The 22,881-nt window shown below is 39.0% G+C and overlaps 1 protein-coding gene across 3 annotated transcripts; it reads left to right on the top strand.

Moving 5' to 3' along the window:
• The first annotated feature begins 318 nt into the window (after window positions 1-318).
• ift88 (intraflagellar transport 88) lies at window positions 319-22,490 on the top strand. Of its 3 annotated transcripts, XM_023336654.1 has the most exons (26): window positions 319-495; window positions 663-725; window positions 1,676-1,735; window positions 2,060-2,113; window positions 2,716-2,779; window positions 2,983-3,052; window positions 3,954-4,044; window positions 4,692-4,796; window positions 5,232-5,334; window positions 6,040-6,386; window positions 7,373-7,443; window positions 7,552-7,638; window positions 7,840-7,939; window positions 10,159-10,245; window positions 10,617-10,803; window positions 11,661-11,769; window positions 11,881-12,031; window positions 12,127-12,242; window positions 12,888-12,940; window positions 13,041-13,106; window positions 13,206-13,312; window positions 16,791-16,854; window positions 18,770-18,784; window positions 18,903-18,947; window positions 21,817-21,927; window positions 22,103-22,490. In XM_023336654.1, exons 1-26 carry the CDS (start codon window positions 415-417, stop codon window positions 22,222-22,224), a joined length of 2,529 nt encoding a protein of 842 aa, XP_023192422.1. In that variant the 5' UTR covers window positions 319-414; the 3' UTR covers window positions 22,225-22,490. The 3 variants fall into 3 exon arrangements, with proteins under 3 accessions (XP_023192422.1, XP_005806292.1, XP_023192423.1); XM_005806235.3 differs by lacking the exons at window positions 18,770-18,784; window positions 18,903-18,947; XM_023336655.1 differs by lacking the exons at window positions 18,770-18,784; window positions 18,903-18,947 and having other exon boundaries at window positions 16,791-16,860.
• Window positions 22,491-22,881: the final 391 nt, after the last annotated feature.

The following is a 22,881-nucleotide window of genomic DNA, read 5'->3' as shown; positions in this document are numbered from 1 at the left end:
GCAAAGTATTCAATGTTAAGAAGATGTAATATTTTGGGGTAAAACGTCACTCTCAAATAACTAACTTGATATTTTATTATATTATCGTTTTATGATTTCATATAAATAAATAAGTAAATAAATAAATAAATAAATACACTATTGAGCGCTAAATGAAACAGAGCGAGGTCGTAGCTTCCCAACGTATCCTAGCAACCAGTGAATTGCTTCATCTTTATCCAATCATTTCAAGTCAACTTGTTGATTGACGTCTAAGTACCCAATCAAAACCTCGAAAAGACACTTTGACCCCGCCCGTGCCGCTTTGAATTGTGGGACTGGACTCTAAAACATCAACAAAAATCTTTATGCTGTTACTGTTCACAGATAACTGCTCGTTTTCTGTTCACCTCGGCGTTTCCCTGCGAAACAGAGATGGAAAATGTTCACCTAGCCGTAGAGGAGGAGGATCTTTATTCGGGCTACAACGACTATAACCCCACATTTGACTCCGAGGTGAGTGAAACCCCAACTCTAAGCTGCAGTTGACGACATTTTTAGATCGGTGCTGAAGCTACTACATTGTGCTACGTATGTAGCTGTAAAACTACATGACCTAAAGACTGTTAATTGATAATGGATACATAATAATATATAATCACACATATTGTGGCCTTTTTAAGGAATTGGAGAACGATGCGGGCTTCCAGCAGGCAGTTAGGACCAGTCATGGAAGGAGACCTCCGGTGAGAACAGACTGCAGCTGGGCTAAAATGTACAATAGTCACGTAATGAATCATAAAGTTTAGTTTGTCAATTAGTGTAATTAACTTAGCTAAATTTAGTCATTGATGTTAAATAATATTTATCTTAGTTTGTATTGTGTACTATCCTGGGACAAACAAAATTTCCCCTTGTCAGGAGATCAGTAAAGTATTCTTATCTTACCTTATCTTAAAATGTAGATTACTTAGTTTATTTTGCTGTAGTTTCGCTACCATAAAATAATCTCACAAATTTTGAAATAGAAACTTAATGGGTTAAAGATCCCTCTGTAAGTTCCAGTCCTGTTTGAAATAATATAGGTGGAGAATATAATAAAGCTCAAAATTATTCATACTCCAACCACCTGGATCTCATTGCTGAAAATGAATAATCGAAAATCCCAGTGGAAATGTGCCAACAAGCTCCTCAGCAACTGTAAGAAGGGTTAGATCACTGTAAAACACTTTCCCACAGATTTTGAATAAGCCTGTAAATATTTTTTGACCGACAATTATTATCAAAATGTAGATAACAACTTTCCCCCCAAAGATTTATACTCCTTTCACATTTTGTATTGTCTTTTGACACATGCAGTTCTTGTTTTCTGTCTCAAACAAACTTCTTGGTTGAGTGAAACTAATCTGAACATGCAAGGAGTATGAATAACTTTGGTTAACAGCAGGGGCGCCAATAATTGTGCAACAGGGAGGGGAAGAGTAAATGTTAAATTGAAGTTTGGATTTTTCTAGATCCTTCTAGTTTTAGACAATGCAATGACAATAAAAGGTTACTTTAGCATTGTATTATAATTGTTCATATAGAGTACCAAACTTTTCCTTGGTATTCAAATAGTTTGGGGCTTCAACGCACATATTTAAATAAGTAGTGTATTCATTAATAACCTTAGAAATTGCTTTATTTAACTATTTAGATGACTGCGAAGTTTCCAGGCACCGCCATCGGAGGTCGACCTTTAGTTTCATCTTTTGGTGTAAGTATAATGTAGTAATAATACATAATGCTCAGCAAACAAACAGCCTGTTTTTTAACGTTTTTAAAAAATGTTTTTATCTGTGCATGAAAATGTGTTGCATTCAAGTTTCATGGTGTCCCTTTTATCATTATTTAATTCTATTGCTATGGAGAGAAAAGAGCAGAGAGTAAAGGGTTATTCTAAATCTACTGTTCCATACATGTTCTAGGGCCCACTGTGCAAACACAGGCCTTCTTAATTAAATGAGATAACCACATGTTTTTGTCTGGAGTCAGCATGTTAGGTGCTAACATTTATTTATGGGCTTGTTGTCTCATTTAGTCCCGAATCCCCATGGCTTCATCAATGGGCAGACCCATGACTGGAGCTGTCCAGGTGAGACGAGAGTGTTTTTTGCTTTTTGCCCTCAGTGCTGCTCTATAAGGCTTTATGTCATGTACTATCCTACTTTTCCACAGGATATCATTTGTCTGTTTGTGATAAGAAAGTTGCAAGGCTCATTTGGTAACCATTGATCAGCTTCAGTAGCTAGTTTAACAAGGCATGCTGCATATATTGAGGCTAAGCTTACTCTCAAACGTTATTTGCTTATATGCACAATTTACCAGTACAAAAGTGACACCTAGTGGCTTAAATGTGGTCTTGCACAAAAAATGTAATAAAAAGGATTCCTACAGTACAGTGGATTGCAAATATCCCTTAAATAGCTCAACTAATTGTGGCCATATTTTTCCATTGTAAATAAAACTTTCATTTTATCCACATTTAATTTTAAAACAAGGCTGAGAAAATGACATTTATTATTACTTTATCTCAGATCACTAACTAACATGAACAACATTTGGAAGAAAGAGGCATTTTGTTTTCATAGAAGAACTCTTGGATGGTTGTGTTCAGCTCATGCCCAATGAGGGCAAAAACAAAAGTGTGTTTTCTGATTTTAGGTGTATTCTGTTCTGTTCTGTTTCATTTGACAGGAGGGTGCTGCCCGTCCGATGACTGCTGTCAGAGCTGCAGGTTACTCATCCTCACTGATGCGCGGTAAGTTTAAACAGAGAAGGTATGTTCTTCTTTCTGCTGCGTTGTTATTTATGACCCAATGTATACATTGATATTTGTTTTACCATTGATAAGAGTCTTTTGAATGGACAAAGCTTAAAAGACCATGTAGCCCTTGACATTTATTTTCTATGAGCTGATTGTAGATGTGTATAAAAACTTAAACAGATCATTTGCATTTCCAGGCTCAACCTTTGACCCCCTGGGACAGTCCAAGGGGCCTGCGCCTCCACTCGAAGCAAAGAATGAAGACACGTGAGTTACCTCACCTTGTGAAACAGTGAACGCTGCTTACAGTTGCACTCTGGGTGCAGTAGTTTTCACAGTTAAACTAGGTCCAGATCACTTCGTCCTTCACATCACACAAACAGGTGGAATAGTGGAATAATACTTTATCACTGAGCAAAAGGTATGGAAAATCATGCAGCTGTGATATATTTGGTAGATAGTGTGTTGATGATATGTATTGCCATAAATCCATGTATTTTTTTACCCTTGTGTTTCTGCTTATTAGGGGAGAGTATTTATCACATTGTTTATCATTTATCGTGATAAATTTCTCATCATGAAAATAATTTTGTTGTATTGTTGTCACAATAAATTCTAATTAATGATGTTTATAAAAACAAACACAAAACTTTCTGAATTGCTAGTTTTACTATTTTCTCCACTGTTTGCTAAATGACGGCATCATTACATATCAATATATAAGAAAATGTGATTAAATGCAGTTACTGTGAGCAGTTTAGTGATGCAAATCACACTTCTTCATGTAAAAAGAAATAAATTGTTTTTATTGTCACTTTTATCGTTATAAAAATAATACCACAAAATATCACAAATAATATTTTTGATATTATTTGTCACAAATAATATCCCAAAGGAAAGGAGCTTAAATAAACTTTAAGTGCCTTTCGCCCACCTCTGCTACATAATATATTGTGCAGCCCTAATGCATAATTAGCAACAAAACATATAGGTTTTGTAGTTTTCTAGTTATGCCATCTAACAAGTCCAAAATATTTGTGAATGTTGTGTAACAAGTCATGATTTTATTAAAAGAGAAAGGACAGGTGTTCTTGTGAAAGCACTGAAGAACGATTCATATTTAGTAAAAAAAAAATATTTAGTATTTTTCTGTCTTTGGTTTTTGCAGGGCGGAAGAGAAGATCAAGATCCTGGAGAAGAAAGTGAACGACCTGATAGAGGAGAGCTGCATGGCACAGAGCATAGGCGCCTTTCAGCTGGTCAGACCCCAGATCTGATTCTCAACATAACATTAATACTGTTCATTTCAACTCAAAGCTGACATTTGGAGAAATATAATCAGCACATTCCAGCAGCTAGGCAGTGCTTTATACCATAAAAACATGAAAATAAAAAGTCATGAGAACATCTTGCACTCATCTACTGAGAAGAGTGTATAAGCGCCTCCATCAAAATCATTAATACACATCAAATATGCCTGTCAATTTGAGCTGGATGATATGGACAGAAAAAAGATTTTGATAATTATGACAATATAGTTTCCAATTAGCAAACCAATCTCTAAAATCTGCTTCAATATAAATTGACTGAAGGGACAAACTAAAATAAACATAATTTATAACTCCAACAATTCACGTATAAAACAAAAGACAAATAAACTCTTTCTGAAAATCATCAACAGTTTATTCATAAAATTGGTAAACATTTTCAGATTAAAATACACTTTTCATTGAGGTTGAAAATACCTGTTTGCTATTTTGCTTTCTCCGAAGTAACTTCTCCTTGTTGGCAGATGCTCTCTAATTGTTGGCTAGTTTTATTTCCTTTTCCTTCTGCTAGCTTCAGACATGCAGCCCCGTTTTTGCTGATCAGTGTACGTGTGTACGTTTGTATCGGATTTCTGCAGGCTCTTGAAAAAGCCAAAGAGGCAGGGAGGAAAGAGCGAGCGCTGATCAGACAGAGGGAAGCGTCCGGCAACACGGAGCACATCAACTTAGACCTCACTTACTCTGTGAGTAAAGGTTGCAGTCTTCCACAGTTTTGATATTGTCCCACATTAGTCAGTTTGACAGTCCTTATTTACAGAATCCCTCATCTCTAAGCTTCTTTTCGGGGGGTTTTTTTGTCCAAAAATAAAGGCAAATTGTTTGATTCTGTGTTGCTAATGTTGAAGTCACGTGCTTGCAGGTTTTAGTCTTTTGATTGCTGATGCTTCTATATTTGACTGTACTGATTTCTTGTCACATTGTAGGGAGAGGTAATAAAACAGGGATCAAATATGACTACCGTGGCAGCAAGCATTTCGACTCAGCTACACAGGCAGTATGAGCAGAGAAAAGCTGTAATCTTAAGTTTTTTTTCCCCCTCTTTAACAGTGTTGTGATTTATAGGCTAATGAAAAGAGTTTACTCCACTCCTAAGGATGTGTTGATTCTGTTATTACCAGGTTTTGCTCAACCTTGCCAACCAGTATGCGAACAATGAAATGTACCCGGAGGCTCTGAACAGCTACCACGTCATTGTGAAAAACAAGATGTTCACTAACGCAGGTAAGCGAAGCGGATCGGCGTACGTGTTTTCCAACATGGCAGCGCCACTCTAAAGTGCCGGTCTTCAAACACTTTAAACAAAAAAAAAACAAACAACGGTCTTCATTTTTTATTTGTAGTGCTTGATGCTGCTACTACCTGAACACAGGCTGCTGGGTTTTAAGCCAACTCTCTTCCCTTTCTCTGTGACTACATTTTTCCACAGCAGTTGCCTTGAACTGACTCATTACTCCAAATGCTCCGTCGTCCACTCTTTCTCTTCACTACACTGCAAAAACACCAAAATCTTACCAAGTATTTTTGGTCTAATTTCTGGTGCAAATGTTGAAATAAGACAAAACTTACAAGTAACTTATCAGCAAGACATAGGAGATAAATTTGAGTCAGTTATGTCTTAATATTGATGAAAAAGTACTTGTTCCACAGGCAGACTATTTCACTCATAACATGGGGAAAATGTCTTGCTTTAAGTGGAAAAAATACTAGTTTTTCACTTCTAGTTCTTTAAAAAATAAATAAATATTGAGTCTTTCTGTGTCACAACACTCCCACTGCTAAGTACGATGGAGGTTTTGTGATGCTGTGGGCCTGATTATGTTCCCAAGACTCTGAAACTCTAGGGTTACATGCAATTATGGACTCGTCCAAATACCTAGATAATTAAAAAAAAAAAATAAAAAATGTAATCTGATTTTGCCCTTCTAGGCCGCCTCAAAGTCAACATGGCCAACATCTACTTTGAACAGAAGAACTACCCTAAAGCGATCAAATTCTACCGCATGGCGCTGGATCAGATATCCAACACTCACAAGGAGCTGAGGATCAAGATCATGCAGAATATCGGAGTGGTGTTTGTCCGCCTGGGCCAGTACTCGGACGCCATAACGTCCTTCGAGCACATCATGACCGAGAGTCCCAACATAAAGACCGGCTTCAACCTTATCCTGTGCTACTACGCCGTTGGAGACAGAGAGAGGATGAAGAAGGCCTTTCAGAAGCTCATCTCCGTTCCACTGGGCATCGATGATGAAGATAAGTACATCCCAGCCAGTGTAAGTTACAGAAATGCTCGTAAAAGTACAAAATTTGGCTCATTGTACAGCGCAAACTTACAGAAATGTGTTCAAACCTGCTGAACTGCGGTGGGCAGTCCAGCAGCAGCAGCCCTTCCTTGATAACGAGTGTGTGACACTGGGGGAAACCCTAAATTTTATTCTATTTTATTGGGACTTTTGAAAATGTAGAAGGAGAATTATATATGGTTTAAAGCTTCTGTTAGAAATAAAAATGTATGTTATGCTCAGCCCCTCTGAGTAGAACCACCTTTTGCTTTAACTAGTTTAGTTTCTTTTGGAAAATGTCTCAAACTGCTTCGAATATCTAGAGACTGAAACTTTCTCCTACTTTTGTCTTCGTAAGTTAGCGTAACCTCACTCAGATTGAATAGACAAAGTCTGTGAATGTCAGCTTCCGAGTCTGATTGTGTCGTTCTAGCACATCTAAACCATAAGCCGTTGCGGCAATCTCTGGGTTCAGGGTTGCTATGTCCACCGAGCCTCAAGTTGCTACTTCTAACAAGTTTTCTTTCAAAATTTCCAGCGTCTTTAGCTTCATTTATCTTCCTATAACGTCAAATCAGCTTTTCTGTCTCCCTGAAGAAAACCATCCACACAGCATGATGCCGCCATTACCATGTTTCACCGTGAGGATGGTGTACGCTGGATAATTTCCACAACATACAGTGTTGTGCTGGCCGATTTAATGTTTTTTTTTCCTTTTTGTACTAAAACAATCTCTAATTAATACATACTTTGTTATCCTCATCACAGCCATCACTTCTGTGTTTGTTTATCGCATGAAATCCAACTGTGAAGTTTTTGATTGAAAAAATAATGACTGAACTCAAGCCTTGTATTTGCACATTCGCTGTTATTTTCCAAATGAGATTGAGATTTTAGTAGATATGTATTTTTTGCTGTGTTATTAAAAAGTTAATCGCTTTCATTTGGCTTCATGTTGTGTGTTTGACCTTTTCCAGGATGACCCCAGTTCCAACATGGTCATTGAGGCCATTAAAAACGACAAGCTTCACCAGATGGAGAGGGATCTGTAAGAGGAACTGAGCTCACACCACTCATCCTCAGCACCAGCAGTTTGTTCTTAGTCCTTTAAGTTGTCTGTACTTTTGTTTTTGTGTTGCTGTGTTTCCGCTCGTAGGAAAGTCCTGGCTGAGAAGTACATCATGACTGCGGCCAAACTCATTGCTCCGGCCATTGAGACTTCCTTTGCTAGCGGCTTTGACTGGTTTGTTACTGTAGTTCATTTATCATCCTACTGTCGAGAAATTTAGTCCCCAGAAAAATCTAAATTGTTTTGAAATTTAGTTTCATTGAAATTGCTTGTCTTTAAACCCGAATCTTGCTTTAATGTGTATTCATTTGGCTGTTTTTGTCGCTAAAGAAGTTTCCAATGTGTTACATAAATAGCGCCTTAATGTTTTCTAAGGTGTGTTGACATGGTGAAGTGCTCGCAGTATGTCGAGCTAGCCAATGATCTGGAGATCAACAAAGCCATCACATACCTCAGGCAGAAGGACTTCAATCAGGTGAGTGTGACCTGGTTGTAGCGTGGAAAAGGATAACACCAGCTTTCAGCTCTAAATCCTCTGATCTTTGTAGTTTGTGCACTTCAGCTGGGAAATTGTACTGGAAAAGGTCATTTCTGATGCCTGTGTGGGATGCATGCAGAGCTCTTTATGCCTACCGGTTAAGATGTGTAAAAATATCCTTACATAAAATCTGTGTTTTATTGCAGTCACAGAGACTCACACTGAACATTTTAGGGAAGAAAAACAAGTCTTAATTTTTTTTTTTCATTTGACTTCATCTGATTTAAAAAAAAAAAGCTTTCATTGTTAAATAACTGAATAATTATCCCCGCTGTTAAATCCTAATGCGGCCCAATGTTGCAAGTAGAGCAGCTCTTAGAGAGAGGGATTGACAGGGTCTTGTTTTGTTAAAAACTATTTTCCTTAATGTGAAACTTTTCCAATATTAGTTTTTTTCTCAAACCAGTTGGATTTTTCAAAATGTTTGTGTGTGGGTATATGATCCTGCGATAAAAGATGAATTATTTTAAGGTTTTGTTTAGGACATTTTTCTTAACTTTTACCACGTGTGAGAGTAAATTACAATTTTGCAATATTAAGTTAAGAATTTGCCTTATTTTTTAGTATATATGAAGGATTTGTGTTTCATATAAAGAGTAATGTTTATTGTATCATCTCACCACTGTATGAATGTGAATCGTCATGGTTACAGCATGCCATCATTTATGCCATTGCACTTCTCATTGTCCTCCCTTCTCTCCTACTTTTGTCCCATTTTCCTCCCATCTCTGTGGCTAAGGTTGAGGTATGTTTGCTTTTCGTTTCCATGATCACACCTAGATCGTGTTTTTTTTTATATTTTCACTCTACATACGAGTGTCCAAAACAGGCCCTGCCAGGACGAGTTGTTTCTTTTATAAGTCACAGAGCTGTTGGCAAAACTCTTTGAATGGAAAGGAAACTATTACTTAATTTAAAAAGTAAGAGGGAGTAAGATGGTGCACCCTGACAGTCCAGCCTTGACAAGGAGAGCAGCTCTTTGGGTAACATTATGCGTTTGAGGACACTGAGCAGCACCAGCGTCCAGCTGCACTACTGTGGCTGCATCAGTTTTGCCATTTGTGTTGCCAGACTTAATCTGATGCCTGAACGTGACTCCTTCATGCTGCTTTCATAATCGGTAAAGTCTCTGCAGCTGCAGCCCAGCTGGAGGTTTGTCAAAAATGCTCACTTTTGCACTCTCGGGTTCTAATTTGATATGTATATAATGCAGTTAAAGTGTGATAGCAACACACTGGCATAGGGAATCATGTCACTGAAACAGGTCAAACCTTTCAGACTTGTGCGTCTTTGAATTTTTAGTTCTTTTTTAAAATCGAAGAACTTGGATGCTTTGAAAGTCTCCGTTAAAGTGGTAAATGTTTTAATATTGACATGTTTTTAAGACCTGAAACACTTTTTTACTAAATTATTTAATTTAAAAAGTGTAAATAAATGTGATTTTAACTTTTTGCAAGTTCTGCTATCAACCAGGAGAGGCACCCTGTAGTCAGATTATCTACTGTTCCTCGTTTTGCCACATTACAACAACCTACTTCATTGTTTATTTATTTTTTAATCTATTGTGATTTTTTTTATGTGGTAGACCAACACATCATAGTGTATAATTTTATTCCCCTATTAATCATTTAAAGTGTGGGATGCATTTATATATTCATCCACCAGGAGGCAATATTTTTGCAGTGATCTATTGCAGCAATTTCATCTTAAAGACGTTTGGATTTGCTGCAGCCATCTTTACACAACATTTCTTAACACTTCTTCTTGGTAAATTCATTCAAGCTCAGTCAGATGGGATGATTAATGATGGATGGATCCCATTTAATAATTGATTGTTGAAAGTAATTGGTTGGACTGAATTTTATTTATCAGAGTGACTATAATGCAGCCGCCATTATTTCTATTTCTATTTGTAAGAAAATTCTTAAACTATTTTGACAGTTCACCATAATTTACTGTCTGTGTGTTGGTTTATCATGTAAAATCTCATTTTAATACATGGTTATGTGTGTGTGTGTGTGTGTGGTGTTAATTTGACAAAATGTGTCAGGGGTATCAATACTTTTGACGGCATAGGAAGAAAGAACTCTCTTCTGGACAAAAGAGACTCACACAAAGGTGAACGCTCCTAACGTTTAGTTTTCACGTGTGAACAGGCGGTGGAAACTCTGAAAACATTCGAGAAGAAGGACAGCCGAGTGAAAAGCGCTGCAGCCACCAACCTTTCTTTCCTCTATTTCCTGGTAAGACTCTCGTAGCCTCGTAAAAACAACACGTCTGTACTTACATACTGGAATGTTAAGTGAAATGATGGATCTAGATGCAGGTGGTGTTAAAAAGCAAAAATGGCGGGGCTGCTGTGGTGGCAAAGCACAACCCATGTATTGAGGCCTTAGTCCTCGTGCTGGTAGTCGCAGGTTCGATTCCCGGCCTGGCGACATTTGCCGCATGTCTTCCCCCTCTCTCATAACCCTCTTTCCTGTTGAACTACTTTTGAATAAAGGCCATTAGAGTCAACAAAACCTTTAAAAAATAATAAAAAAGCAAGAAGACGTGATGAATAAGAGTCTCAATTCTTGGTTTTTTTTCACCTTTTTTCTTTAATATTTTGCAGGAGAAGGACTATGATCAGGCTGACCGGTACGCTGACCTCGCTATGAACGCCGATCGCTACAACCCCGCCGCCCTTATCAACAAGGGCAACACGGTGTTTGTCAAAAAGGACTACGAAAAGGCTGCTGAGTTCTACAAAGAGGCACTGAGGAATGACTCCTCGTGCACCGAGGCCCTCTTTAACCTGGGTACGGCGTCTATTCAGCACTTTGATTTTGTAGCTCAATGTCCCTGGCACAAAATCATTTTTTCATCACATCTACAGCTGCAAAACAAGCCTTAAACACCAATTTAGTTTGGTCTGTTATTACTGAAACATTGGTAAGTTGGAAATTAGGTTCCATTGCATGGTTCCTACACAACCAGGAAATGTTTTATCCACCAAATTTGGATAAGTAAGGAAAATGAAAAGGGTATTTAAAAATATTAGTTTTTCCAAATTATATTGACCGTCTCATACGCAAAATGTTCCGTCCATCCATGTGTTTGTCCTCCTGTCTGTTAGTATGGATGGTTCTATTTCTTAAAAGCTGACCACAGTCAGAACATCTGCCATAAAATCACAGTAAATATGGCATTTTTTAGGGGTGCACTGATTGCAGTTTTCTGGCCGAACTCCAATTTTTAAAAAATCTGACCTACTGATTCTGACTTTGGCCAAAACCAAGTTTTTAATGTATTTATTTTTTGTCTAAAGAGTTGCTAAATATAACAATGAAACATTTATTTTCTTATTTCAAGAAGGAGACTCGAACTCGATACCTTTACTTCATGTCTTTCCTGCCTCCTTTCTAGCCCCTTCCTGCCTGGATACTTTCAAAATAAAGGCCTCTAGAGAAGAAAACTAAATAAAAAAACTAAAAGGAATCCAATTGTTTGTTAATTTTCATCTTTTTATGTTTCATAATATTGTATGAAATGCGTTTCATACAATATAATAGCCCTGTTTCAGTCAAACTGATTTATGGGAACATCCCTGGTATTTATATTGTATAAATTGTATAATGAATAACTTGTAGCCATTTTTGCTATTTACCTCCTGTAGGTTTGTCCTATGAGAGACTGAACAGATTGGAGGAGGGCCTGGACTGCTTCCTGAAGCTTCATTCAATTCTGAGGAGCAGCGCTGAAGTCATGTATCAGCTGGCTCACCTGTATCCACAATGAAACAAAACGGTTTCTGTATCTTCACCTGGTTTGGACACTTAAACCTCCGTCTGTGATGTCATGCAAGCGTCCGTCGGCCCTTGACATCTTGCTTTCAGCTACGAGCAGCTCGGAGACCCTCAGCAAGCGATCGAGTGGCTGATGCAGGTCATCAGCGCCACTCCCACAGATCCACATGTACTGGCCAAACTGGGAAAGCTGCATGACGACGAGGGGGACAAGTCCCAGGCTTTCCAGTACTACAGTGAGGTGAGAGAGGAGCTGCTTCTCTCTTAACATAGTGAAAGATCACACTTGACTTTTCAGGTCGTTAAATGCTGTTAATCCGTTGCGGTGCTGCTCAGTCTTTCAGGTACTTTCCCTCCAACATCGACGTGATCGAGTGGCTCGGGGCTTACTACATCGAGACCCAGTTCTGTGAGAAGGCCATCCAGTACTTTGAACGAGCAACGCTCATACAGTGAGTCAGTGTATTTGGAAGGTGATCTGCATAGAAAACTATTTACGTCTCGCGATAGACACGTGATCAAAATCAATAGATAACACGTCTGATAGAATATTCAATGGAGAATATTCACTAACCTCTGATCCAGAACCGCACGGCATTCTGGGGGATGGAGGAAGAGGAGAGACTTTTAACTGCTCAACTTCTCACGGCCAGATAAGCCAGCCTTGTAACATCTACTAACTCACTCTTTGGTTACCTAGCAACAACCCGTGGAGTAACTTGCGCAGTAGCAGTTTCATGTTTCGCCACCGTGCTGCGCAGCTGCAGAAAAATACGGCGTGGAGTGAAAACTGTGCATAAAACAGGAAAGGTCATGTCACCATTTTGGCAGTATTTCATATATTTAAAACAAAAAAAACTAAATAATTATCAATATTGACGATTATTAACATTGACTGATATGAAACACTTTTATTGTGTGTGCATTTTTCAGCCATACAGTCTAGCCCTAGACCTGACACAAAGCTAAATAAGACATACTTCAAAATAAAGCGACACGATAAATAACATGATAATATTAATTTTGAAATAAATTCTGCTCACATGAAAGCCAAGGATCATCCGTTCTGATTGGAAATGATCTGCTGTGTCCCACAGGCCACACTATGTGAAGTGGCAGCTAATAGTGGCGAGCTGTTACAGAAGAAGTGGTGAGAAATAAACTAAATTAATAATTCAACAAAGTCAGTTTGGAAAGTTATCAATCAGATGTTTACTAACAGGTTTGTCTTTTTCACAACCTTTTCCCAGGAAACTACCAGAAAGCTCTGGAAACCTACAAAGAGATCCATCGAAGGTTTCCGGAAAACGTGGAGTGTAAGCTGCTGTTTTGTTTTGTGTCATAGTCTTCAGTAGTATGAGGAAATTCTTCAACATTGTGAAGAAAATGAAAATAATTTCTGTGCTCGTGTTCAGGCCTGCGCTTCCTGGTGAGGCTGTCGACAGACATGGGGCTGAAGGAAGTCCAGGAATATGCCACCAAGCTGAAGAAGGTGGAGAAGATGAAGGAGCTCAGAGAGCAGGTGTGTGTGTGTGTGTGTACCAGGTTTTTATATATTCATGGCAGTGGTTCCCAAAGTGTGGGGTGTGCCCCCTAACGGGGGCACAGTGCCATTGCAGGAGGGGGCGCAGGAAGCAGTATGGATGAATGAAAAGAAAAAAACCGTTACACAAAAGTGTTTCACTGTAAAGATGGTTTGTAGTTTGTTTTGTTGCAACCTGAAGTGTGAAATAAACTTCAGTGGAGTTTGTAAACAAAATATCTGTATATGTTTACGTCTGGTTGAACAATGCATGTGCCCAGTGACGTTGAATCACTTTTTTCAGTCACGAGTAATCTAACGCTTACTATTTCAAATCCAGTAATCAAATTAAAGTTACTTATCCAAATCACTGAGGGTTACCGCGCGTTACTGTTTTTCTTTTGGAATTTAATTTTATTTTCCCTACATGTCTTGGCGAGTGTCCGCCGTTTCTATGCTACAGCAGCAGCTGATCGCTCGCAGTGGCAGAAATGTAAACAATGGAAGGAGGAGAGAGACGTGCGTTTGTTGCTGGAAAAACTGGAACTATTTTCTGTTGCTAAGTCCAAGTATTATAAACGACTTTGGGCTTGTTTTTTACTAAAGTCGGTTGCAAATTTAATGGGTCGTGGGTTGTGGTTTTTTGGACTCGTTTTTGAACGTTGCTCATTTGGGCTTGGACATAAGAAGAGACACATAATCAGCCCCAGAATGTGTCTGACATCCAGTTAGTCTTAGTCAGACTCTCCCCGTCCATTATTTCCCGGATGATCCGTCCCGCTGTGTCTCTGTTAATGTCAATTTAATATATTTGCTGTGAATGACGTAGAGTTTCACATTGCGCTCCAGAAAACTGCAAACATCGAGACTAACCTGGACAGCGCAATAAACGTGAAAACAGCCACGAATGAATGTGTGATGAAAACACGACTGTGTGTGTGTGCGTCTAACACACACACACACACACACACACACACAAACTCTCATATAGCTGTGAAAATCGATGCGTTCTGCTAAGATGAACCACAGTTTCCTACTTTTGTATGGAGTGCTTTTTACTGTTTTTTATTACTACTATAATTAATTTAAAGCACTTACGCTGACTCCCGTTTTTTTGGGATGAAACGTTTAGAGCACAATGTTTGATATCTTTTAGTGGTCAAAGGAAGTGATTTTTTCATTCAGAAACGTACATTTTTCATGTATAGTATTGGAATTATATGCGATTTCCCCAAATACACACAAGTTGAGACTAACTTTAAAATGTAAGGAAAATTATATTTTTTTAAACACAAACTCCTGAGAAGAGTTGAACATCTCACAGAGCTCTCGTTCAGTCCATCATCTGAAAACAGACTGAGTCTGGCACAATTAAAGCCGACATAGAGATATAACATTAATCACCATGGTGGCAGCATCATGTTGTGGGGATGTTTTTTTTTCAGCATAGAGTCTAAATCTGGTTCGTGCTGATGAGAAGTTGGCACCAAATACGGCAAATACCAAACAATCCTCAAAGAGCCTGTTGGAGGCTCAACAACAACAACAACAAAAACGCCCAGAGTCTACATTCATTTGATATTCTGTAACTAAAACTGATGTTTGCAGATGTTCTCCATCCATCCTGGCTGAACTTTGAACTATTGTGTTAAGCTTGTAAAGACGTACACTAAAAGACTTTGCAGCTGCAACAGCAGTGAAAAGAGGTTTCGCAAAGCACTGACTGAGAGGGGCAAAGCATGCACCACACTGTTCAGATTTTATTGTTGTAAAAAAAGTTAGGATCATGTGCATAGTTTTCCTCTTACTATACAGTTGTGCAATCGTAAAATCCAGTTAAAAACATTGACAGTTATGGTTTGAGCATGACTAAATTCAAAGCGTATGAGTGCTTTTGCAAGGCGTTGTAACTAGTAGTGAGTAAAGAGTTTGGGTAGATTTTTTTTTTTTTTTATTGATTCTTTGTAGGATTTAACCAGAAATCTGGTTGTAGGGAAGACTAAAACAAATGTTTAGCCACATATATCATGCTGTGTTGGGGTTTTGACCGTGTTAGCACCGTAGCCTGTGAGTAAAAGCTTGCCTGTGTTGATGCATCCCACATCTTGCCGTCTCCTTAATCACATCATTGTCAGGTCACGGTGTCGTTTCGTCCGTTCCCAAACCCACGCAGCGTGCTGATTGAAAACATGCTCTGTGTTCTTATTGCCACAAAGCGGGATGTCGGTATCTGCAGCGTCAGAACCAAGTGGAAACCAGATGATCCTCTTCGCCGATTGTGTCGACAGAGGAGCAGATGCTTCACAGCTGTCTAATCCCTGGCTGTCAGTAACCGAGTGGATGGCTCAGTTTACGTAAAGTTTGATCAGTGCCACCTGAAACACGAGCGTTGCCTCGCAAAATTATTCACTTCCTCTGAACTTTGTCACATTTCATCGTGTTGCAACCTCAAACTGCGATTCGTTCCTTTAGGGTCCGATTGGTTTAAAACCCGACGCCACATTGAGCTTTTTGACTATTTTTTTCCTATCCTGCTGTATTTGGTTGGTCTTCACAATACTATTTGTTCATTAATTAATGTTCTCTAAGAAAAAAAAACAACATGAAGCCTTCACGGAACAGCAACAGAGATATTACTCAGCTGCTTGGAAACGTCCTGGGAATCACCGTTCAACTCCGGGATCCAGGAGAAATCTCACGCCTGTCTTCATAGATGCAATATTTATGATCTTCTCTCCATTCAGCTCCTAATCAAATACCGAGAGGGAATATGATCCAATGTTAAAACGCTGTGCTAACAGTTATGCTGCGGAGACCGTGAGCAGAGCCAGGAGTGCTCCAGGAGGATGAATTTATCAAACCATCACCAGCTGGATCTAAATCCGGCCGGACTGGAAAAACGGACTGAGAGGGACAAACGGAGCTGGAAAGTTTGGCTTTTTAATCTCACAAATTGCCACATGGAAAACAGCTGATAGCCTGCGCTACTTTGCCAAAAATTAAAAAATAATAACCAGTAGTATTTGTATATACTCACAGAACATCTGCTCTTATTAACATTAAGGAATAACCATCAGTATGACGTGCTGCACTCGACAAAATGTATCGTTACTGGATTCACAATTCGGCAACCATGATGTTTCTATGACGCCTTTTTATGTTTTTCTGAAGTACAGCCCTTTGAACTGCCTTGTTGCTTAAATGTGCTACAAGTATCAAACTTGATTGATTGGTTGATGGATTGATTGATTGATTGATTGGTGAGTAGGTTCAGTAGCGGTGAAAACTCTGGAAACCCATATCATTCAACAGAACCTGCGAATGTCATGCAAATATTTCTGTTTCAGCGTCTGACTGCACCTGGTTTCAAATATCTAATTTTCCACAATAACTTTCAGGGGCCGTTTGAATTGCTCAGATCTGCTAGTTTTTACCCTGAAATCTTTCTCGTTCTCTTCTCCAATCGTTCTCCTGGCAGAGAGTGAAATCGGGCCGAGAGAACAGCGCCAGAGGTCGCAGGGAGGGCAGCACAGGGAGTGCTGGTGAGTGTAAGTCGCCGTCACATGTCGTTCTTGCTGCCCCTGCATTGAAAACGTTTAAAATGTCCATTATTTCCATCTGAACCTGTATGGTGACGTGAAAATAACGCTTTTTACCAGTTTAGACTTGTATCTGGAGTGTGGCTTATTTGTAGATGAAGGCTCAATTAAAAGGCTTCAACAAATTGAGTTAAAGAGACAAAGGTTGGATGTGAAGCTAACGGAAGAGCGGCGTTGAAAGAGTAAATCATAACTAGGAAAACTTGACAAAATCTAAATTTGTGATCAAAATTTGTGATTTTGTTTTTGTTCTGCATTAAGAGACTAAAAACATTTTTTGTGTAACAAGACTTACAGTACATTGAAGAAACAAATGACCCTCAACAGCAAGATCACTATTCAGTACACAAAACGTTATAAAACCTTATCCGTGTATTTTGACATAATAACAAGTTGTTTGGTAGCTAGCTCCACCTTATGCTAATTATTTAAAAGGTAAAATGCTAATATACACCTGGTGAACAGTCTTCAAGTACAGCATCATTTCACCATCTTTACGATTTCAGATTTTATTTTGCGGAAGAGATTTAGTGAAGTCTGATCAGCTCCTGGCTTTTTTCAAAATGGCCGCCTTCCAGCCTGTTTTCTAATCAGCGGTTCAGTGTTTGACCCAATGTTTAGATAAAACTACCAAATGGATGGAGGGAATTTTTACATCTCAGTGTAAAACCTAGACGTGGGTTTAAAAAAACCAAAAAAACCCGACAAATTACAAAATAAAAGCTTTGTACTTTCAGTGTTCTTGTTTTTGCTTGTTTTTATCACACAGCCGACTTGTGTTGAGATCAAACAAGCATTCTTAAGTCTTTCACTTTTTTATTTCATTATAGGTGTGATATATATAGTAGAAACAGATTCAAAACTGTCTGTTTGGATGGGAGGACAGGAAGTATGAATATGTTTGTGTCTGTTTGCTACAATAGACTGAGTTAGTTATAGCTCCAGTGTCGGTCATCTTCCTCCTTACCTGTAGGGATCCATAATGGAAGCATTAAAGCATTTTCTCTCTTTTTTGATCATAGTAGCTCCTCACTTCTTTGTTCATTTGATTGCAGTCTGTAAATTCACCACTAGATGGTGCTAAATTTAAAAAAAAAACAAAAAAAGTTTTTTGGGTTTTTTTCATTATAGACATCATGGGAAGAATTCTACATACTTGTGTTAATGAACTGCGGCTCTTTTCATGGCTTTTCTTTATTCTTTTTCTCTGACATCAAACGTTCAAATCATTCCCATTGTTGTTTCTCTGACATTTTCTGCTTTTGTTTCTGTCGCCTCTGTTGTTTCTGTCGCCTCTGTTGTTGCTGTCCGCCGCAGCCATCATCTCCACGTCTGTCCTCACCTCTCCTACGAAGTCCGACGTTACGGGTATCGTTAATTGAGGCCCCATTTCTAGCTCTCCTTCATCATGCCTTCATAAAAAAAATATATAAAAAAAAACAGAGACGTGTGCACTGACTCAGACACTGGAAACCTGGCTTCATCACATGGTTTTATTTTAAATGCAGTCCAGACAAACTAGAAGTGCCTGTAGCCATGAGAAAGGCTCCTCTGGTGTTCTTATGTAAATATACAACTAGCTGTCAGCTGATAATGTGTGTGCTGCTGCCAGGATGTCCATTATGTGTCTGTGTTTGGATAGAGTAGATTAGGAAACCCTGATATTTTGCTGTTGTTGCTCTTTTTATAGTGTAGTAGAGCCAGAGCATGTAACTGGATCCAGTGTATAAATCCTTGCACTTATTCGCTCTTAAATGTTCAGGGTCTCTTTCTTCCTTCCTTTCTTTGAGACTTTATTGATTTGACTAATGCAAATAAAACATCTGATGCTTTTCGTTATTTTCTTGCACCGCACCAGAAAATGCCAAAGCAGGTAAGAGTAGCAAGAGTAAAAACAAAACAAAAAAAACCCATCCCATAACTCTTAATTGCCCCTCATTTTACATCTTGATTACCCTTTTTGTTTTCACCATTTCCTCTCTGCTGTCCAGAGCCTCAACCTGAGCCTAAACAGTTCAGTCCACTGTTGGACTCAGGTACGTACGGATAGCTGAGTGATTCCTCTGCATGACGCCTGTTGGTTGTTGTTTTGTTTTTTTTACAGTAAAACGCCAGCAGCTGTGGTTACCAGGATCCCATTGATTGTAACTTGTTTCGCAGTCAGAAGGCAGTGTGATTATGCCAGAGCCAATGTTTCACTAAAAAACAAATTTTTTTAACTTGAGGGGAAAAGACTAACGTCTTTCCCAAAAATGAGCATCAAAACAGCCTATAAAATGAATGTACGAAATGTACGAAATGTACAAAATATCGTTTTCACCGGTTGATTTATTTTTTTCACCTCAAATCAACAGCTTTAAATAGATTTTTTTTGGTCACAATTTGACCCTTTATCGTTGTTAAATATACAAACATTTTTTACAGTGCGTGCTGAGCGGTGAATTTAAACTCACGCAGCAGAAATGGGCGACTTTGCGAAACTTTTTATGAGATCCAACTTTGTTTTAAGATTCTGGTCAAAACTTGGCGAGCCTGACCCACAAATCTTCTGACGGGGAGCCGTGAAGTTGAACCGAACGGAGTGTTTGTACTGAAAACGCAAATTTATGAAACTTTAAAATCTTTTCTATTAAGTCTGGACTTTATTTTAAGCATTCAGGATGAATTTCAGCCTTAATACTTAACTTATCCAATGCTTTTTCCTCACCTAGTCGGTCTCCCACAGACATTCGCTGCTATTTGTAATTTTTCTCATTTGTGGAAATCACGTGCACAGACGCAAGAAAGTTGGACTTGTCTTTTTAAGTCTGCTTATGCAATTTCAGAGAGGAAAGTGAGAAGGGAAAAACCAGACCGTTTTCATCTTGTTGTCTCCCTGCTGAATATTCTGAGCAAAGAAACGCTTCCCAGTCGCTCCAAGAAAGAGGAAGGGGGGGGGGAGCATTTTCCAGCAGAAGTTTCAGTTGCCTGTTAGTTTGGGAGGCCTGGTGTGAGATATTTGGGATTGTGAGTGAGAGAGGAACATCGGGCCTCTTTCCTGTTTTCCAGCTCTCAGACGTCGTCGTCTGCGGTTTCCAAGGCTACCTGGCAGCCAGATGTTTGTCCTCTGGACGCCGATCGTGTTTGTCCTCTGAGCCCAAAACTCAGATTTACTGAAGCACTCCCTATTAGCTTCCTTGGTTTAAAAATAAATTCATTTTTATTGCACTGACATAATCTCACACTGGATTTAAAGACAAAAAAAACCCCAAAACAAAACAGCAGCATTTGATCTGAGTATGTTTGTTCAGTTTGGAAATACATCTGACAGCTTGATAAAATGACTGTTTTTAACTTTATAAAGTTAAAAATAATGTGTTGGGTTGTTTCATCTGGAGTCCATCGCTTCATGTTTGTCTCTGGTGGGAATATGATCCGGAGAATTCAGCGTTTAAGAGTGTTGACTGTCGTAGGTCAGGGAACGGCCCCGGGAACAATAGCTGCTAATACGGGGAGTCTTGCTGGACTTTGACTGGAATTGTTTGTTGCGGTGGGATTAGGATGAGATTGAGTTTTGCAGCCCGGGACGCTCCTGGATGAATCTGAGGGAAAGCCCGTCGAGCAGACTGCTAAAACATGTGGGCCAGTGAAATCCCAAATGCTTCACCAGACATGAATCCAACCTTCTGCCATAGAAATGTAACGTCTGCAGGAAATCGAAGAGAGGGCCCTGGACAATATAGAGAGAGATTGTGTAAAGAGGAAAAGGTCAAAGGTCCCGTCATGTGACACGTTATACTACAGGACTTGGTGATGTAAAAAAGTGTTTGATAAAAACAACTCTTTATTAAATTGAGGATTTTTTTGTTTGTTTTCACTTTCGTTTAGTACATCTTTTCTAATTATATTGGATTATATCGTGTTAAGATTATGCCACTGCAAATAAAAACTGTTTTTTTTTGTCTTTTTCTGGGCTGTAACTGATGATTGTTTTAGTAATCGATTATTCCGTTGACTATTTTGACGATTAATCGAATAATGCAGATTTTTCAATTAACCACTTAAGCCTTTTTTTCATAGAGTATTAGAAATACATTAAAATATGCGTAAACTTTTCACTGTCCAAAATGCGATGGCGGCATTCCTTTAGCATACGATATGTCATTTATAGGGAAAAAAATCCTACAATCAGTGTGTGAAACGCTCAATACTGTGTAGGACTGATCACTTGATCATGTTTTGGATTAATTGATTATTGGATGGCAAAAGGTGCTCAACAGGAGTTTCTATGCTTGTTTTTTCTTCTTGTTTTTACAGCATTTTAATCCGGTTGAAGCTAAAACTACATACCGCGTAAGATCTGGGTTGAGCGCTTAAAAAGTTTGTTTTTTTTTTATCTTAAATGCAAAATGTCTACATGTTTTGTACAGTACTGACTCGCTCAGTAGATCTTTTTTGCTTTTTTGGAGTCTGGATACTCCAGTTAACAATTAATCAATTACTAAGTTACTTAATTATTTCAATAATTGATTCCTCACAATTAATCCGACGAATCGTTTCAGCCCTAATTTTATTTATTTTATTATTTTTTTAAGTATGGCAGCACTGCGTTTTCTTCCGTACAGCGAGGAAGTCAGCTTGGTGTTGCTGCTTAAAAACGCTCAAAGTGAGACGTTTACATTTATTCACTGGGAAAGTTGGGAGGAAAACGTGGTTGAGCAGCTGCAGCCCGGGTCACAGAGCAGCAGTAAATCCAGATCATTCGGTGGTGCAGATTTCCTTTTGGAAATTCTTCTTACTGCAGCCATAGAAACGGAGCTGCTGACCTGGGGAGGGGATTTTTTAGGTTTTCAGTCCTTTTTAGCAGTTGGTCTACCGATCAAGCTGATAACTCAGGATGCGTGTCGGGGTGTGTGTTCACTGCAGACAGCGGCCGCAGCAGCAGCAGCAGCTCAAAGGGGGAGCGTCTGAGCGCCAAGATGAGGTCACTTCCTGGGTCCAATGAGCCCTATGAAGCCAGCAGCCCAAAAGAGCTGGGTGAGGAATCTGTACAGTTTCCATCTAGTTCAGGAAAATACGATGAGCTGCTTTGTTTCCCCTCAAAGCTTTGGTCTCTCCCTTCATACAGAACAGTGTGTGAAACTGTAAGGTGTTGTTTCAAAGCCGTTTCAACCAAACGAGGTTCAGAAACTTCATGATCTCATGGGTGCAGATGCCTCGTACGTGGACCCGCTGGGGCCTCAGATGGACAGACCAAAGACGGGCGCCAAGAAGCCGGCGGATGACGACGACTTTGCAGACGAAGATCTGGGAGACGAACTGCTACCGGAGTAGATCCATCGACTCGGAGAGCTTTACCTCTGCTGGTAATGAGCGACTGGCCTCCTGATCGGAGACGAGGAAGAAGAGGTTGAAATGTTCTCCTGTGAAGGATCATATTTATAAAAAGCAAAAACAAACCTGAATGAATTTTTAAAAAAGCACATGTTAGCCACACACAGTCAGTATATGTGTGAGTAAACCTCTTTAGAGATGGAAAATGTCTCAGCAAACCGGATCTAATCCAACTCTTGGCTCAAATGAATTCATATTTATTTTTATTTTTTAGTCTCTTGAGTATTTTTTTAATAAACTGTTAACTACTCCAGAGAAATCTTTGAGAGGCGTTTCCTTGAGAGCAAATTTCCCCTAAAACTTAAAGGAAAACCTTACATTTGACCTCTGACCTCACTTTTAGGAGTCAAATCTCTCTTTCTTTATTGATCTCTTCCTTATTCTCAGTTTATATGAAATGTCCATCGTTCTATTCAGAATCAGAGTGACAAATGTGAACAGATCTGAGGACTACTCCTGAGATGTTATTCAAATCCTGACCGCAGAGATGCACCTGTTGCACTTTAATCTGTTTCCTGTGGATTTGGATCTCTGCTGTCCTTCAAATACCTGGACTATAAATGGACAAAGAGTTTCTTGGGTGCAAATGTGCAACTA

This window comes from Xiphophorus maculatus, chromosome 7 (assembly GCF_002775205.1).
Source record: "Xiphophorus maculatus strain JP 163 A chromosome 7, X_maculatus-5.0-male, whole genome shotgun sequence".
Classification (NCBI taxonomy): Eukaryota; Metazoa; Chordata; class Actinopteri; order Cyprinodontiformes; family Poeciliidae; genus Xiphophorus; species Xiphophorus maculatus.
The sequence above is the reverse complement of the archived record's forward strand: the minus strand, read 5'-3'. Positions and strand labels throughout refer to the sequence as shown.

Bases quoted from the DNA above. Each gene is read 5' to 3' on its own strand.
- ift88 (XM_023336654.1), top strand. From the start codon at position 415: ATGGAAAATGTTCACCTAGCCGTAGAGGAGGAGGATCTTTATTCGGGC. The intron at 12,941-13,040 runs GTGAGAAATAAA...ACCTTTTCCCAG, and splicing joins GAGCTGTTACAGAAGAAGTG to GAAACTACCAGAAAGCTCTG. The intron at 13,313-16,790 runs GTGTGTGTGTGT...TTCTCCTGGCAG, and splicing joins TGAAGGAGCTCAGAGAGCAG to AGAGTGAAATCGGGCCGAGA.